This window comes from Melanotaenia boesemani, chromosome 20 (genome assembly GCF_017639745.1).
Source record: "Melanotaenia boesemani isolate fMelBoe1 chromosome 20, fMelBoe1.pri, whole genome shotgun sequence".
NCBI classification, from domain to species: domain Eukaryota; kingdom Metazoa; phylum Chordata; class Actinopteri; order Atheriniformes; family Melanotaeniidae; genus Melanotaenia; species Melanotaenia boesemani.
In genome coordinates, this window is record NC_055701.1 from 27,677,417 (window position 1) to 27,696,163 (window position 18,747).

The 18,747-nt window shown below is 40.7% G+C and overlaps 1 protein-coding gene across 1 annotated transcript in view; it reads left to right on the top strand.

Moving 5' to 3' along the window:
• strn3 (striatin, calmodulin binding protein 3) overlaps positions 1-18,468 on the top strand; it is a 36,603-nt gene extending 18,135 nt beyond the window's left edge. Inside the window, exons 6-16 of the mRNA XM_041971336.1 lie at positions 667-805; positions 893-1,028; positions 4,860-4,999; positions 5,079-5,257; positions 9,561-9,608; positions 9,815-9,936; positions 10,858-11,025; positions 13,534-13,674; positions 13,755-13,862; positions 14,181-14,267; positions 14,863-18,468. Of these exons, the coding sequence (XP_041827270.1) occupies positions 667-805; positions 893-1,028; positions 4,860-4,999; positions 5,079-5,257; positions 9,561-9,608; positions 9,815-9,936; positions 10,858-11,025; positions 13,534-13,674; positions 13,755-13,862; positions 14,181-14,267; positions 14,863-15,032 (1,438 nt within the window). The 3' untranslated portion in view covers positions 15,033-18,468. The remainder of the gene's footprint in view (positions 1-666; positions 806-892; positions 1,029-4,859; positions 5,000-5,078; positions 5,258-9,560; positions 9,609-9,814; positions 9,937-10,857; positions 11,026-13,533; positions 13,675-13,754; positions 13,863-14,180; positions 14,268-14,862) is intronic.
• Positions 18,469-18,747: the final 279 nt, after the last annotated feature.

Below are 18,747 nucleotides of genomic sequence, written 5' to 3' on the forward strand. Positions count from 1 at the left end.
TCCGGACCTAGAACAGATTTTCCCTTCCTTAAACCGGATCCTATAGTCACGTTAACCCGGTCCGGATCTAGAACAGATTTTTCCTTCCGTAAACCGGATCCTATAGTCACGCTAACCCGGTCCGGACCTAGAACAGATTTTCCCTTCCGTAAACCGGATCCTATAGTCACGTTAACCCGGTCCGGACCTAGAACAGATTTTCCCTTCCGTAAACCGGATCCTATAGTCACGTTAACCCGGTCCGGACCTAGAACAGATTTTCCCTTCCGTAAACCGGATCCTATAGTCACGTTAACCCGGTCCGGACCTAGAACAGATTTTCCCTTCCGTAAACCGGATCCTATAGTCACGTTAACCCGGTCCAGACCTAGAACAGATTTTCCCTTCCGTAAACCGGATCCTATAGTCACGTTAACCCGGTCCAGACCTAGAACAGATTTTCCTTCCCATAAACCGGATCCTATAGTCACGTTAACCCGGTCCAGACCTAGAACAGATTTTCCTTCCCATAAACCGGATCGTATCTTTACGTTATCCAGTCCGGACTTGAATTGGATTTTCCTTCGGCTGCAAGCTCCAACTTTCTCCTGAAAAAGGATGTTTTAAGTGTTTTGACACTTTTCTGTTGCCGTAACATTTTGTGTAACTGGGTGTGTCTTCGTCCAGGATTCCCAGTGATGATCTGGAAACATTCAACTTCCTGGAGAATGCCGAGGACAGTGATGAGGATGAGGACGAGGAAGGAGATCTGATGAATGACATAAACATTGACAAACACCACCGAGCTAAAAAACACAAGACCAGGGTACACCGGCAGCAGACCACTGTTTCCAGCCTTTCCTCTCATCCACAGTTTTCCTTCATTTATCTTTTTCTCTATTTTCCTCTTTAGGTGGGGAACGAGGGCTTAGCATCGGAAGATGATGCAGAGACAGAGGAGGCCCTCAAAGAGTTTGACTTCCTGGTGACAGCAGAGGATGGAGAAGGAGCCGGCGAAGCTCGGAGCTCCGGAGACGGGACAGAGTGGGGTGAGAATCCACATACAGCTGATGTGTTGACCCCAACACTTCCTGAATCTCTTCTGAACTCCAAAACTACATGCCAGGACTACCTCAATCTGAAACCTTGGCTGTGAAAATGAGGTTGTTCTTTCATCAGGTGTCAGATGTTTCCAGAACATTTTGAAAAAGGGTTTGGATCAGTTCAGCCATCACTTCAGTTGTTCAAACTTTTTTTATTTATAAAACTTTCATGCTGAAGGCTACACAAATGTGTGTTTCTGTGAAGAAAAGAGGAAAAAACAGGGTGGAGGGTGATGCAGAGAGCAGAGCTGCTTCCAGAAGACAAAGACAGAGACGATGAAGTTCATCAGTCATGTTGTCAATGTGTCGAAGAAAAGCGTAAAATCGCCATCAGAAGGAAAATTAAACTATTTCATGCATAACCTGTTTTTACAGTTGAACAACCATTTATTGAAGGCTTCAACCCTTAAAACTGATCTCCAACATCTCCGAGCGCTAGTTCTTTCACTACCAGCAGTTCCTCAGGAACGGTAGTGTGTAACTGTGTAGGGATAAGGTGATGGATAGTTTTAGCTGATTTACGGACATTTTCTAGGCATTTCTATCCTGTCCAGGAGGTCTAAAATCCAGACACAAAATGTAGTTTTATTCAGGAACTCTTTCTGGTAACTCCACAATGATCCATTATTTAGATCGTATAGTCTAAACCATTACTTATCACATTTTCATCATAGAAAGATCACAAAACAAACTGTGTTGCTAAGGGACTTCTATTTTGAGCTGAAATGATAATGAAGTCACTTCCTGTCAAAGCTTCCACCAATCAGAGAGCTTCAATTGAAGGTAATGTCCAACCAGTGAGCAGAAAGTTCTATGTGTGTGTGAAGAGAAGAAAAATAATGCTCCTCTATGGCTGGAATAAAGCCAAGAAGACGTTTCTGATGCACGGTGGCGCCACAAACCAGCTGAGCTGGAGTTGGTTTAGTGAGGATAGCAGGTAAATAGTAGCAGGAATAACTGGAAATGAGGAAAAAGTGGAAACATGGAAATAGTTTCTGTTGTGTGTTTGTTTCAATAACAATATTTTTTCTCCTGTAAGCCAAGACTTGAGAGAACGATGAGATGAGGAAAGGCTTGGTCACAGGCAGGTTTATATAAATATATAAAAACAAAACAAAAAAAGTTGAAAGTGAAATTAGTTTGGAGGAATCAGACAGGAACAAACATACGCTACTCACAGATAGTTAGCTTTGTGTCTGATGTCAGAATGAAGCTAAACTCCACCGTAGCCTTTACAGGTGGACTTAATCTGACTTTCTCTGAACCTCTGAATGCATACGTACAAGTGTTCAAAATTTCAGTATTTGTTCTACAACATTCTGTTTTGTAACGAGATAATTAACCCCCCGCCCCCAAAAAAAGAAGTTTCTGAACCATGAATGGAAGATTAAATGTGTGGTTCAATGACAACTTGTATCTAAAGCAGGGGTGCCCAAGTCCAATCCTTGAGAGCTACTATCCTTCAGCTTTTAGATGCATCCCTTCTCCAACATGCGTAAATCAAATGGCTGAATTGCCTCATGAACATGTCATTCAGCTAAGCAGAGGCCTGGTAACGAGCCATTCATTAGATTCAGGTGTGTCGGATAAGGAATGTGTCTAAAACTTGCAGGATATTAGCTCTCATGGACTGGACTTGGGCACCCCTGATCTAAACAGTCTTCTTCATCGTCCTCTTCACATTTAGTCATAATTAGACCAAGACCACACCTAACACACAGCTGTTTATGTTGCGGTCTACCCACCACTGCTGGTAGACTTGGTTTCCATAAATTCATGATCTGATATTATTTAATAGTATAAACTTTTTACGTTTTCTATAAATTCTCTAACTTTCTGTAAATAGTGTATGTAAAAATAACACACTGTACTTTGGTTTAAAACGCAAACAATCTGAAATCTGCCAGGTTCTGTATAAGGCTTCTGTCTGAGGGGGCAGCAGATCAAGTCTGTTTTTAATTAGAACATTAATAAATTCAATACGTCTTTACATTTTTATTAAATAATAATAGACATCAGTTGATGACTCCGTAAATTAGTGTTGGGTGGATTATTTCTCTCCTTATACAAATTGGTGTTGTATTATACATGGATGGAAAGCCTGATGACTCATCTTTACAACCAGGTAGAACTGGTGAAGATGAAGCTTCTGTGGAATGAGCAACACATTTAAGTAGTGCTGGGCGATATGGAAAAAATCATATATCACGATATGGGTTATTTTATATCACAATAACGATATATATCACGATATACCACAATAAAGTATGTTTTCAGTTATTCTCTGAAAAGTTTGACAGAAATTTCATTGCTAACTTTTCTCCAGCTTTATTTTGAAGTGACATTTAACTGTACTGTCACAAATGAGAAACATACATTTTAGTGCAGCAATATAAATGTATCAAATGAAAACAGCTGTGGTTGAGGTACAGTAGCCTTCACATTTTTTTCAAAATCATACAGTTATTTAAACTCAACTGTCAAAATAAACACTAATTAATTAATTTAAGGTCTCGAAAGCTGTCCTTCTCAACTATATACACGGGAGCCATGCCTTTACAGATGCAACGCGAGATGGCACATGTGATTTGTTTATGGCGCTGGGACGCCTTCTCATATGGCGTACCTTGTGCGAAAGACTGCTTTATCTTCGGCTGGCTATAGTTTTTCTTTTCGCAACTTGCCCCCGCTGTTCCACTTGGTTTAGCTCGGATTTTTTGGATTGTCATGTATTCTTTTTCGTGGACCTTCTTAAGGTGATAGAAGAGGTTTGTTGTGTTGGCATCGGGCGCAGGAATAGTCTTTTGGTATAGTTTGCATATGGCCGTCTTCTGTTCCGTGTCGGACTTCTTGAACCCAAAATGTAACCAAATCACAGACGTACCCCCTCTTTTGGGTAAAAGTGCTTCTTCTTGGGCTGCCTGCGTAGCTGTCTCTATCTGCCACTCCGGGCGTGAAACATCAACCTGTTCCGCGTCCATCGTTCAGCACTCATGATTAACGTAAAGCATTTTGCAAACCCGCGTGAGAGTCAAAGAACGTAAAGCAGCGTCATGTCGCAAAACCACCAGACAGAGTTTCTTTGCAAAAAATCTTTTTTTATTCTTCTTTATTTTCACTTATATAAACTTAGAGTATGCGTTAATAACAAGACAACGTTAATAAAATCGTCGCAGCCTGTTTAATGATATATTTGTTGTAATAATTGATAAAATTAGGTTAGAAACGATAGAAATGATAGAAGAGAAATGGCACGATAGACACTTTTCTATCGTCCCCACGATATGTATCGTCATATCGCCCAGCACTACATTTAAGTGTGGAGATAGTTCCCCCAAAAATGTACCAAAATCCTTGTGTTCTTCTGTTGATGCTCACTCTGGTTCTGAGTTTGTTGGTGGACTGGATGATTGAACTCTCCCACAGTTAAAGGGGAACAAACAACACGTGTTGGCTTTAGGCACTTCACGATTAGCTAACAGTCCAGATGGCCACAATAAAACCATTATTGATGCATCTTTTCGCTTTAAATGGAAACGTGTAACATGATTTCTCATGATGATACATGATACTTGATGATGATGAGTTTTTAATATATATATATATATATATACATATATATATATATATATATATATATATATATATATATATATATATATATACACACATAAAGTTGTCATTTATTAAAGACTTGGTGTGGTTTCATCTCATTGTCAGTATTAGTCTGAACAGAATAAAATGGGAACGTTTTTTTACTGAAGTTTCTCTCTCCAGCCGAGCCCCTACCTTTTTCCTCTGGCGGGGGGAAGTCTTTCTTACTGGGGACGTCAGACGATGTTTTGGAGAGCATGCTGGGTTTGGGTGACCTCGCTGACCTCACCGTCACCAACGATGAGACAGATTTTGGCTACGATGTAAGGAAACTGACTTCAGCTCTGGTCTCAGAGGTCGCTCACAAGTTTAATGACAAGCTCTCCCTGTTTTCCCCTCCAGCTGTCATCCAACAAGGAGTCTTCCTTCAGGAAGACCTGGAACCCCAAGTACACGTTGCGGAGTCACTTTGATGGCATACGAGCGCTGGCGTTCCACCCCGTCGAGCCCTGCCTGGTCAGCGTATCCGAAGACCACACCCTCAAACTGTGGAACCTCACAAAGACCGTTGCTGCCAAAAAGTACGCTCACATCGGCACCACACAGGGTTTAGGGTTATTTAATGAGGTGAAAACGAGGTTCATCCACTGTGGTGTGAACAGATGTACAGACGATCTATCAACAAAGATCCAATAACTGCAGCCAGACATCTCTAATCTAGACTAATAGGTCCAAAATCTTGTCTTTCCTTGTATCTCTTGACCTGGTCACTTATTTTATTTATCCTGGAGTTTCTTCACATTAGTTCCACTATGAGGTTTGATTCTCACAGTTCCCTCTGAACATTAGAGGGTTGTCTGCCATTTTGATTCTGATGTGGGCTCCAGTTTTCTGAGGAGGGAAATCCTGGTCTACATCTTCAAGGGCAGTCCTCATTAGAGCCAGTTTCATCACAGTGAATGAGGCTTTTCAGAGAGCAGGAGATTAAATGAGGCCCCTTTTTTTTCATCAGCCTGTGGGTTTTTAGTGTTGATTTATTTAGTTCTGCTCTACACTGAATGATTTAGTTCCTCCAGAGTTTTGACTGTAACCACTTCAATTTGATTAGAGGAGCCTGTTTAACAGATAGATAACTAACATTCAGCAATGCAGGTTTACAAACTGACTGGAAAATTTTGAGGAATGAAGATGGCGCTTCAGAAGAAAATCCTCTCAGTCCAGACAGATCCTCCAGTTTTAGCCTCCTTATCACAGCATTTTGCTATTAAGCCAAGCCTCAAACATTTACCTACATGTAATCCCTAGAAAGGATGGTAGAGTTCCTGTCACAGTACAACATACCAGAACATGAAAGGCAAGGCAAGTTTATTTGTAAAGCACATTTTATGTACAAGACCATTCAAATGCTTTACATTAAACATTAAAAGCAGTACAGACGGGCGCAGGAAGCAATAACAAGGGCATTAAAAACAAACTTTAAACAGAAATAAAAGAAATGAAATAAAAACAGAACAAAATAGATAAAATGCTAGAAATAAAGTTCCAGTGTGGGGAATTAACTGTTGTTCTGATAAAAGGCAGCAAATAGAAAAGTTTTTAACCCTGATGTAAAACTGCTGAGTCAGCAGAACTGCAGTTTTCTGGGTGTTTGTTCCACATGTGAGGAGCATAAAAGCTGAATGTTGCCTCTCCACGTTTAGTTCTAACTCTAGGAACAGGAAGTAGACCTGACCCTGATGACCTGAGGGATTAGAAAACTTTATTATCCCCTTGAGGGGCAATTTGTTGTGCAGCCAGCAATGACAATGAAAATGACGCCACATTCAATTTAAAAATAAAACAAGCAAACAAAACAAAACAACAACATCACACAGGTTAATTTAAACACCCACTATTCATTAAGCCAATGGAAGCCGGAATAAATGAATTTTTTAGTCTATTTGTCCGGCACCGTGGCATAGCATACCGGCGACCTGAGGGTAACAGCCTGTATTCATGGAACAGGAGATGGGTCGGGTCAGCAGCGACAGCTCTAACTTTCCTAATGACTCTGTTTCTATACAGGACAGAGAGCTCAGTGAAGCTGACCCCTGCTAACTTGCTGCATCTTTTAATGATGCTATTTAATCTATTTTTATCTTTCAAAGTCAGAGACCCAAACCAGCAGATAAAAGAGAAAGTTAAAACAGATTCAATAAAACAAGAATAAAACATCTTCATGAAAGTGGTGTCCACATTAAAATTTCTCAATTTCCGATAAAAATACATGCGCTGGTGGACCTTTGCACAGACAGCATCAGTGTTTGCCTCAAATGTTAATTTATCGTCAATGATGGTGCCCAGGTATTTGTACTGCTGTACCATTTCTACAGTCTGGCCGTGAATTAAAACAGGCTGGATTGGTGGGGGGTTCTTCCTGAAATCAACCAACATTTCTTTTGTTTTAAAAGTATTAATACTTAAAAATGAGCTTTCACACCAATCAATAAAATCCTTCACCACCGGGCCGTGATCTGTGTCCAGGGAATTAAGTAATGACACGATCACTGTGTCATCAGCAAACTTGACAATATGATTGTTTGGATGCTGACTCTTGCACTCATTTGTGTATAAAATAAATAAAAGTGGTGAAAGGACGCAACCCTGGGGCGAGCCTGTGGAGGATAAAAGCACATCTGATAAAACACCATTTACTCTCACCCTCTGTGGTCGGTTTGTTAAAAAATCGACTAACCAGCTCACTAAACCCTTGTCGAGGTTATGTGCGCTGAGAAGATGATGGGCTAAAATGTGGGGTTGAATGCAATTAAAGAGGGATCTGGTTGCTTCATAACAAACCAGATGATCCTGAATGTAGTTTGGTCCTAAACCATTCAGGTCTTGGGAAACTAACAGCAGGATTTTGAAGTCAGTTCTTTGACAGACAGGAAGCCAGTGTAAAGATCTGAGGACTGGAGTTGTAGGATCTACCTTCCTGGTCTTAGTGAGGACTGGAGTTCTAGGCTCTACCTTCCTGGTCTTAGTGAGGACTGGAGCTGCAGCGTTCTGGACTAACTACAGCTGTATGATGGACTTTTAGGGAGACCTGTGAGGACAGCATTACAGTAGTCCAGTCTACTAAAAATAAATGCATGGACCAGTTTTTCTAAATCCTGCTGAGTCATCAGTCCTTTAATCCTTCAGATGTTATTTAAGTGATAACAGGCCACCTGCACAGCTGTCTTAATATAACTGCTAAAATCTACTCCCAGATTTCTGGCTTGGTTGTTAGTTTTGAATTTTGCTGTTTGAAGCTGATAACTGACTTTTAATCTTTCTTCCTCGGCTCCAAAAACTATTATTTCGGTTTTGTCTTCATTTAACCGAAGGAAGTTCTGGCCCATCCAGTCTTTAATCTGACCCAGGCAGTTGATCAGAGTCTGGATCGGGCTGTAGTCTCCTGGTGAGATGGTTTTGTAGATGTGTGTGTCATCAGCATAACTGTGGTAACATATTTAGTTGTTTCCATAATGTGAGCGAGTGGCAGCATGTAGATGTTGAACAGCAGTGGCCCCAGGATGGAGCCTTGGGGAACTCCACAGGTTATTTTGGTTCAGATTTATAGCTACCTAAAGACACAATGTAGTCATTGTCTTTTAAATAGGACAAACCAATTAACTGCAGTGGTAGAAAGTCTTACCATTTTTCCAGCCAGTCTAGTGAGATGTTCTGGTCGACCGTGTCAAATGCAGCAGTGAGATCCAGCAGTACCAGGACTGAAATGTTCCTGCTATCTGTGCTCAGGTGGATGTCATTAAAGACCTGAAGTAGAGCATCTCAGTGCTGCAGTGTGGCTGAAAACCTGACTGGTCGATGTCAGAACAGTTATTTAGTGTCAGAAAGTTGTGTAGCTGTTGAAATACAGCTTTTTCTAGAATCTTACTAAGAAAGGAGAAGTTTGATATCGGCCTGTAGCTGTTCATGAATGAATGAAGAGACGCCTAAAAGCAGAGTCGTGTTTACAATCTGTAAGATATCTAACGCCATGCATCCTGGAACCTTCTTAAAAACCCGGTTGGCAAGGCAAATTTATTTGTATAGCACATTTCATGTACAAGACAATTCAAAGTGCTTTGTTCAAAATCTGAAAACCGCTGCTTGCCTCAAGTGCTCAAGTTTAGCAGCATCCGAAGTATAGAAGTGCATGGATTGGGACACACCCACTAAGTTGTTCAGCAGGTTCATACACAAGCTATTTTTGTTTAGGTTTTCTTTGTTTTTTTTTTTGTGATACATCTTGTTGTTGTTGTTGTCCTGGTTATTTTTTTAGGAACTCCTGATGATTGTCACCTTAGTTTACCTGTAAAAGCTGCAAGAATTTCTGTGTGCTTCTGTACAGGTGTAGCAGTTGGTTGTCTGGTGTTATGTTGGATTGAAGAGTTGTTGCGTCTATCTTCTGTATCTTGGACTCTACTTCCTTTTTCCTTCCTTTTATTTCTCTTCATTACCGTCTTTTTTTTCTTCTGTTCCCTCCGGTCAGGTCCAGCAAGATTACATAAATTCTATAATACCAAATAAACAAGATAAAACAATATATTTAAACAAATAAAGAAATAAGAGATAAATAATTAACAAAATGAGCCTTATATCCATAAAGCTCTTCTTGGCAAAGCAAATTTGTTTGGCCCAGCACAGCAGCCAGACCATCATTCTGCTGGCACCGTGCTGGACAGGACAAGTTTAAAAAAAAACATAAAAAAATCAGCAACAGAGCAACATCGTCACCACAACCTTGGAAATATTCAGACCTCTAAAGATGACTAGATCCAGACAATGTGACATGATGAAGAAGCAGTTTGATGATGATGATAATAACGTGCATGTTTTCTTCCTGCTTTCTTTCAGAAGTGCCTCATTCGACGTGGAACCAATCTACACATTCAGGGGTCATGAGTATGTATCTAACTCTCGCAGCACACCATGCTACACTTTAAATTGTGGTGTAGTTCAGCCTGGGGTGGGGCTGGGTGGGTTTCAGAGTTTGACCATAAAGAGGAGATAAACACTAAGAGATCACCTACTTGGATGAGACCCTTCCAGATGTGTTGAACAGCTGCTGATGGTTGAGGGTCTTCATGACGATGTGTCCTTCTCCTTAGTGGTCCCGTGTTGTCGCTGGCGATGACCTCCAGTGGTGAACAGTGTTTCAGTGGCGGCATCGACTCAACGATCCAGTGGTGGAACATCCCCAGCTCCAACGTTGACCCCTACGACACTTACGGTACTCACTTTTCTTATTGGAGCACAGAGAGGCGACATTTTAAGGAAAAATCACTCCCACACAGATGAAATGTCTTAAACTTTAACTAAGTCCGCACAGTTCAGGGGTTTTCTTTAAAAGGAGTCTTATCCAGAACAGCATGAATCAACATGTGAACAATATCTCTGCTGAAGTGAACGAGAGCACAGTTCCAGGATTTAGTCAAGAGATATTGTAGCTAGGTGGTTTTCAGTGAGGTCCTCGTCATCCGATGAAGAGTCTGGGACACAACTCTGTCCCACTGTCTTTAAAATCATCCCCAGCTCTTCTTCTGTAGTGGAGGGTTTCTTTTGGGATTTAATTTGAACTGTTTGGTGGTGATAGAAATAGTTTTAATGAGCTTTTAGCTGAGATTCTAGCTTTCAGTGGATACCACACATTTATATTTACATATTACGTTACACCTTGTGAAACCGGATGTTAAACCCTCTCCTGCGGGTGTTGGGGCTTAAAAAAAGTTAAAATATGTCCATACATTTAGGAAACTATAAAGTTGTCAAAAAACATCTCTCACGTTTGGAGATGACGTTCCTATTTTACTAAATTTTGGGAAGTTTTTAAAAAAAATTACACCTCTAGGAAAGTATGAAGTATATAACACATCTACAGCAGAAAAAACAGGCTCCAGATTTTCTCCACACCATCCAGCTCAATCCCAGATCTGCTCTCACAGCTGGAAGCAGTCTGGAGTCACAGGATCAAAGATATTGTTAATGTTGTAGAGTGGAAATCAGCAGGGAGGGTGATGAAGCAGAGACACTCGAGTGTGTTCTGACATGTTGTCAGAGATCAGGAGAGATGTTTACATGAATAAAAAAGAGAAAAATCTTCTTTCTGTGATAACCGTGAACCCCTCCTCTCTTCCTCCTCCTGTTTGATCAGATTCCAGCGTCCTGGCAGGTTCATGGGCGGGGCATACTGATGCTGTGTGGGGATTGGCTTACAGTGGCATCAAGAACCGCCTCCTGTCTTGCTCAGCTGATGGAACGGTGAAACTGTGGAACCCGGTAGAAAAAGACCCCTGCATCAGCACTTTCAACACAAAAAAAGGTGATAGAGCCGGGCCACTGCAGGTCCTCCTTTTTCACCCAAACCATCCTTCTAAAAAGACTTTCAGGTTCTCCATCTGTATAACGTAACGTTTAGTGAATTGTCACGTTGCACTGTAAATATGGAGGGAATCAAAACTTTTCCAAAACATCAGACTGGCCTGCTCGCTGACTACAAATAAATAAGGTGGCATGAGTTCGGCCACGTGGCCCAAAGCTCGGATCGCGATCCAGAGCGCGGCCATGTGATCCATAGCGCTGCTATTTGATTCAAAGCGCGGCTACGTGGCCCAAAGCACGGCCACGCGATCAGAGCGTGGCTGCAATTCATTCAGAAACATGACAATAACACAAGCACCTGTATAGGAAAAACCAGTAATAGTTACAGATCATAGGACAGACCTATATCCTTGTGCAGAGGAGTCTGCAGCCTAATCACTACTCTACTTTGTGCTTCTTACATGACTAGAGTAAAATACGTCCTGGAGGTTTGCCTGATTTTAAGGTGCAATATTGGCTTTAATTCAATCTGGTCCTCAAATTAATGGAATCGTTTCCTGCTTTCCGTGGATGTCAGAGTTCATCGCTGACCAGCTGTGAGTTTTTCTCCTGCTGGTGAAAATATTACTGCTTTATATCTGTCTGGAGGCTGGTTGCAGCTCATTAATTTAGCAGTAAGCGCACCTGTAACCACAAATATGTATGTGTGCTTCATGGAGGCTTCAGTAGGCTGTAGTCAGACACATGGTTAATAAAATCCATTCTGGGAGTGAAGTTGTGAAACAGTTATGGGGGGTATTTTGCATTGTGCTTTCTGTGTGTGCATTGGGCCATGTGCAATACAGAGCAGAGGAGAAATTACCTGTAGTTGTGTAAATAAGATGATTCGTCACACAGTTTGCTTGTTTAACAAAAAGGATAAAGTATGAACCTGTCCTAAAGAAAAAATCTAAAAGCAGGTGGGGCGCTGCTCTGATATAATCGTAAGAGAAACAATGTTATGAGAAGCATTCAGAAACCTGAATTATGCATCGCTCATTTATTCACCTGGTGAATCTGTTTCTAAATGAAGTGACAGTTTTGTATTTATAAGCATCACAATACAGTGATCAGTGTTTATTTTATTGTGTTTATGGTTGACTTCATGTAAACATCTACAGAGTTTTTATACTAAGTAATGTAGACCAGATCTGTTGTTCTGGCATCCATCAGTTTAGAGATGTTATTGATCTAAATCATTTTCATTACATTGTGTGGAGTCTGCAAAGATTTTATAACTCAAAGTTTACTCTTTTTAGATATGAAATTGTGTTTTGATACCGTAAATCTGTGGTGTGTGCTTGTTTCCTCATAAAAAAGTTGGGTCAGGAATTGATGAGGAAATCGATTAATAATCAGATCTAAGGCATAATTGATAATTGCATTAATATCATACACTTAGTCCATTAAGGGTCGCAGGTAAACTAGAGCCTATTCCAGCATTAACAGGGGAGAGGCAGGGTCCACCCTGGACAGTTCACCAGTCCATCTTATCAATTCCCATCCCTAACAGTAAAGACCCATTTATGCTCCCTTTATGTACATAAACAGGTACGTGTGTTTCAAACGTATCTGCCTTCATGCTTTCTTGCGTCCCTTACTTTAGCATGGTTGTTAGGTTGTACATCCACCAGAGGGCATTGCAGAGTTCAGAGTTCCTTTGTTCCTTTTGTGGGTTTTACATCACCTCTGCTGCTCGATAGTGCCCCCCTGGTTTCTAGTGGTACTGCTCTGTTTGCTACATCAGGGTACGCATCCTCAAGCTACATAGGTTTTTCTAGGTTTTCTTATTATTTTTTATTATTGGTTATAGTGTATTATGGTTTATGATGTCCTGAATATCCTGATGAAATGCTAAAAGCTTTAATATTTAAGTTATTCTGATCAGAAGGGTTAGAAATAGGTAAGTATATAACTTCATCCTAAGCCCTCATCTATCTTTGAAAGCTTTGCTCAAAATAAAATACAAATAATAATATTTAATGTTAAACATGAGCATAACTTAACCCAGTTAATGAACATTTCCCTTTACTTTGTGCTACAAAGCTGCTGGTTTTCCTGCAGGTGGTGAAACATACTGGATGGATTTCCTTTTTTAGTGTCCTGCTTTATAGGCTGACACATCCTCCACAGTCACACCTGGCTCATTTTTTTAGAAGCAAAGAAATCCCACCAGGATGATTCAATCTGTTAGTTTTGAGGAAATATCTCTTCATCTGCTGTATTTTCTCATGAACACAAAGGAAAACAAAGCAACACAAGCTCTAACACAATCATTTTGTTTAACTTTGTGTTCCTTCCTGATCTCATGATATCGTTCAGACGTGATTCCACATGGAAGTCATGATGTCGAGGATCTTTATGATCAATTAATCCTGGTGTTTAATATTGTGATTAATTGTGACATGCCTGGTAATAGGGTTGGTGCTGGACCAGTTAACTTTAACTGAAGACATATTTCCTTCTGCAGATCATGGGATCCCCACATCGGTGGACTTTAACGGTTGTGACCCCGCCCATATGGTGGTGTCTTTCAATAATGGAGATGTGGTGGTTTATGACTTGGAGACGTCCCAGATCGTGTTGGTGCTGAAGGGACAAGGAGACAGCTGTAAGAACTTTATGACACAACCTTTGTCTACATGTGGGTTTTACAAACAGAAGATCAGTCTTCTTCTCTTCCTTCCTCAGCTCTCCCTGGTTTAAATCATATCAATAAGGTGGTGAGTCATCCCACGCTGCCTATCACCATCACCGCTCATGAAGATCGGCATATTAAATTCTTCGATAACAAGTCAGGTCAGTATGCAGCTGCTCTCCTTCATGTCGTCCTCCACCAGAGACATGGCAGTCCTAAATGAGACGAGATAAGCTGAGTTTTGGGTTTTTAGAAATGTTTGAGAAGACTAACTTTGCCGTTGTCCGTCTGTCTGTCTGTCTGGACATTTGTGGATGCGGAACCGTGAGGAAGATGATATTCTAGAAAGAGTTGACTGTTTTCTTGCTCTGGTTGGATTCCTCCATAAAATCCAACCCTCAGAAATCTGAATAATCCTGACAGAAAGTTGACTTCTTCGGCTTTTCTGAAGCGGTTTGTCTGTTTTGTACCTGCTGCAGGTAAAGTGATCCATGCCATGGTGGCTCACCTGGACGCCGTGACCAGTCTGGCCGTGGATCCTAACGGCATCTACCTAATATCTGGCAGTAAGTTGATCGTCAAAAGTTTTAACGCTGATTGTGTTCAGATATCCGAAGTCGTTTATTGATGTGTCTTTAATTCTCAGCTATCCTGATGTTGGATCTCTTATGTTTAATCTCTGATTGATAGATATGGTTGGTTTCAGTGGCAGATTTAAAACAGACATTTATCCGCCTGTTTTAGCCTCCCTTTACTGGTTACCAGTAAATTTTAATGCTGTTTTAAAACTTTTGGAGTGTTAGAGAGGTCAGAAGGACGTTCTTCTTCTTTCCCTTCGCTGGCTAGGCACATTTGATGAGGTTGAAAAGGTTTCTGGTTAATAAACAGGTTTCTAGTTAAATCATGGCTTTTTATTGTTTTTAAGTGTGTTTTCTTTTGTTTTAACCTGTTTTTAAATGTATTCTAAAGGTTTTTATATATTTTATTTGTATTCTGTGAAGCAATTTGTAATTCTGTATCTGTGAAAGGTGCTATTTTATTCTAAATTATTATTATTGTTATGATTACTGCCTGTTTTAATGATAATTAAAGATACATTTAGCTGATTTTTAGATGAATGTGGTGTCAACGTGCAGGTGATGGTGGTTATTCTTGTCTCAGGTCACGACTGCTCTCTACGTCTATGGAACCTGGACAGTAAAACCTGCATACAGGAGATTACAGCTCACCGCAAGAAGAGCGAGGAGGCCATCTATGACGTGACCTTCCACCCCTCCAAGGCCTACATTGCCTCTGCTGGAGCCGACGCCCTCGCTCGGGTCTACGTGTAGACGAGGGGGAGGATGCAGGGTGACTGACAGAGGACAGGCTGATCTGAACCCAGCCAGGATTCAGGTCTGTTCAGATTTCTGAACATAGAACGTATAAATTAAGGTGAGACTGAATCTCCATCTGAAGACTGAAAACACACAAACACTCGCATGCCAACGTGCACAGAGGGTTAGAAGATGGAGCAGTAAGGTTTTCCTCCTGCCGACTGAAGAGACGGAGGCTTTCAGCTGCAGAAACATCCTTCAGATTCACATCTGACCGTAGATCTGACCACGCTGTAACTACATGGATGTAGAGAAATAAAGCAACCTAAAGGAAAAATCCCTCTAAAATCAGCTCAGAGTTCAGCAATTAGGTTTAAACAAAGAGAGCTTAAATCAGCTGTTTGTGTCGCATTGATGGTGGTTGTACTTTTTTCCCTGAATTTTTAACAACCTGGAACTCAGACACTTAAATCCATCAGTTAAGGCTGAAAGATCATATCTTTGTATTTATACACACAATATATATCTGATAATTTATTATTACAGGTTGGTACTCTTCACACTTGAACCAGTCCTGCTACTGGTCCTTGTTACTGGTTCTTTTCAGAACTCTTTGTAAAAACAATGTAGTTTCAGATCTGAGTTTAAATGTCTGATTTAATACGAGTTAGCTGAAAGCGTGACAGAACAAGAAAAAAAAACATTTTTATTTAACAAAGAAAAGTGAACATGGAAACATTTGGTCTGGTCAAATAAAAAGCGTGCACCTGAACTCACCGCGAAGTCTTGCGTGTAAAAGACGAAGAGATGCAGAATTCTAAATTTGCTTCGCTTGTTAAACTGGAGGAGTCAAACTGGAAACAAACATGTCTGATTTTAAATAAATAAGTTTAAAGAAGCCAAGAAAGCGGGCAACTCTGACAGGAAGCGATGTAGAGGTGTGTTTCCTCCAGGGAATTATCCATCACCTAAAAACATTTAAGTCTTGTTTCTTACTCTGCTCAGCAAACCTGCTAAAATATTTGGTTGGTGTTTATTGATGCAGTTAATGACCCTGCAGGAGGTCATTAAACACATCAGCTCAAACTACCAGAATTTGCTGCAGCCCCCAGGAGGATAAACACACTGCTGGTGGGACTTCACGGTGGACCTGACCAGATGAGATGGGGATCAAGCCTTCCCAGGAGTTCATGTTTCTCTTCACAGAAACATGACTCCATCTTGAATTCCTAAAGAGCCAAAACCACCAGAGATTCTGCATCCAGGTTTTATAGCTGGTTGCTTTAATCTTGTGTCTGCACCATAAAGCTTTCAGTTTATTCAGCTGGAATTTTAGAAACCTTCTTCAGTCTGATGTTGGCCATATTGATGCAGAAAAACCAAAATGACAACAAAACAACATCCTTCTCTTGGTGTTTCACCAACTTCAGACAGACTCACGCTCAGCTCTGTGACATGACCTCCACTCCTCCCTGAGGAGCTCATCAGCCTCTGGGACTCTGCTGAGGACCTGTGGACATGTGGTTAAAGGAGCTTAAGTTTTCTCTCCTGTTCAGTTTGGTTCGTTGGTAGTTTGTCGATGTGGCACGTCAGAAATAATGAGCCTGATTTTCTCTCTTGTCTGTTTGGAAAGAACAACGCAAATTAACTTCAGTTTTCAGAGATTTAGGATCTGATGAAAGAAAGAAAATGGCTGATGAGGCGCTGATTGAAGGATGAATACTTCAGATTTTCTTCTCAGCACAGCTCTCAGAAACATGAGGTTTTGTTCATCTAAATCAGTTCTGTTCCAGTTTTTCAACCTGATCCGTCCTGGTTTACGAAAGCCCTATAATTGAAAACGAACATCTTATGTCGCCTCCAATGAACCTGGGACAGCTTCAGATCACCAGGACTGGTTCACTTCTACGGGTGTGCTGGAGATCTAGGTCAGCAGAAAAGTTTTTCCATCATCCACCACGAACCAGCTCTCGTTAAAATCTGACTAATGAAGCAGAACCAGATTCTGTTCCACCATTAGATCAGAACCGAGCCTGTGGAACTGAACTGAACCCCGAGTTCTGCTGTCGAGCATCTGAGAGACGAGGACGTGGCTTTGCCTGAGACAGTTTGGGTCTGAGCAGATCTGAGGGGGATTTTTCCTTTAAACTTCTGTCTGGATTGGACCGGACATCTGATGCCTAAACCCTCTGTGGTTTTGCTGTTAGAAGCTTCATGTTTTAATAATCTTTATTAACACGTCCGGAAAACAAACTTTCTTTTTAAACATTTGTACATTTTTTAAAAGAAAAAAATCAGCTGGAGCTGATTCAGTTTTTAGAAAAAACCGCAGATGTTTAGATGTCAGATGTTTGTCCAAATGAGAACAGCGGACTGGTTCTAGGCTTCAGCCCGGCCCAGGACAGGCCAATCAGAGCCCTTCATTTACTCAAGTTAACTGCACTTTTCATTTGTGTGGAATAAATCTTAATTTTTCTAAAACTTTTTTACAAACTTCTCTTTATTTTTGCTGAGGTGGGTTCTGTTCCTCCTGCCCGTCTCAGAACCGAACCTGAAACTCACCACGACTGAATAAAAGGTTTCAACTGAACGGAAAAACCAAAAGTCTTCGTGGCTGGGGAGACCTGGAGGAGGAAGGCAGCTGTAAGCGAACTGAAAGAATTACAATCTAAACGGGGAATTTAAGTTTTAATTTATTTTAAAACGGTTCAGACACAAAGTTCTGATCTGAAGTTTCTACACTGAGGAGGCAGTAGGAGAAGAGAAACGGTCTGGATCTTAAGTTTTTCCCTCAGCTTGATGGGAAAAACCATGACAGGAAGTAAACATCTCGACCCAGTGATAATCTGGGTTGGTTTTGTAACACATCTGGATACAAATTATGAAGAAATACTTAATTTTTACATAAATTCATTAAAACTCCTGTTGAAAGCTGACATGTAGAGACAAGAAAAAGCTTATTTAGGAATAATTTGGTATCCAGTCAACGGTGGGCTGTGATTGGTGAGTGGTGCCTGAAGCCAGCACAGGTCCAGGTGGACTCTTCTGCTCCGTTTGGCTCCTCTTTGCTCAGCAGGAAGGTTTTTTCATCTCGGTCTTTTTCACTTTCGTTTTTTTATGTTTTTCTTGTCGGGTTTGTAAGCTGAGTGTCCTCTGATTGGTCCAGACTCATTCGATTTTCTGTTTAGTTTTCAGCTGATCAACTTTGTTACTCGATTCTTCTGTTTGTGTATTGCATGATTACTACATAAAAAGTATTTTTTCTAGTCTTCCAGAAACAAACAAAAAAAGGAAAAAATAAATTTTGATCAGTTTGCAAGTTTGTTTTTTTGTTTTTTTGGGACTTCTAAACTTTGAACAGCAGATTTTAAAGACTGTAACACATTAGCAGAATACAGCTGTTGAAATGTATATAAAATGTCTAAAATAACTATTAAATGGTGTACCTGTACAGCCTGCTGGGCCACTCTTTTTCGTTATGAATGGCTAAAACTACAGGAGGCTGAGCTCCTTCCTCCGCTTCTGTCCTGGGGATGGACACATGTTGGTCTCCACAGCTGGATGAACCTGGGTGTCTTCATGTTGTTGTTGTTGTGTTCCTCCTCCAATTCAGTTTTATTTATTAAAAAAGCCACATTGGACCAAAGTGCTGAACGAAGAGTAAATTCACAGTTAATACAAATAAGAAAATTTAATAAATAAACTAATTAAAAGACATAAAACCAGATTG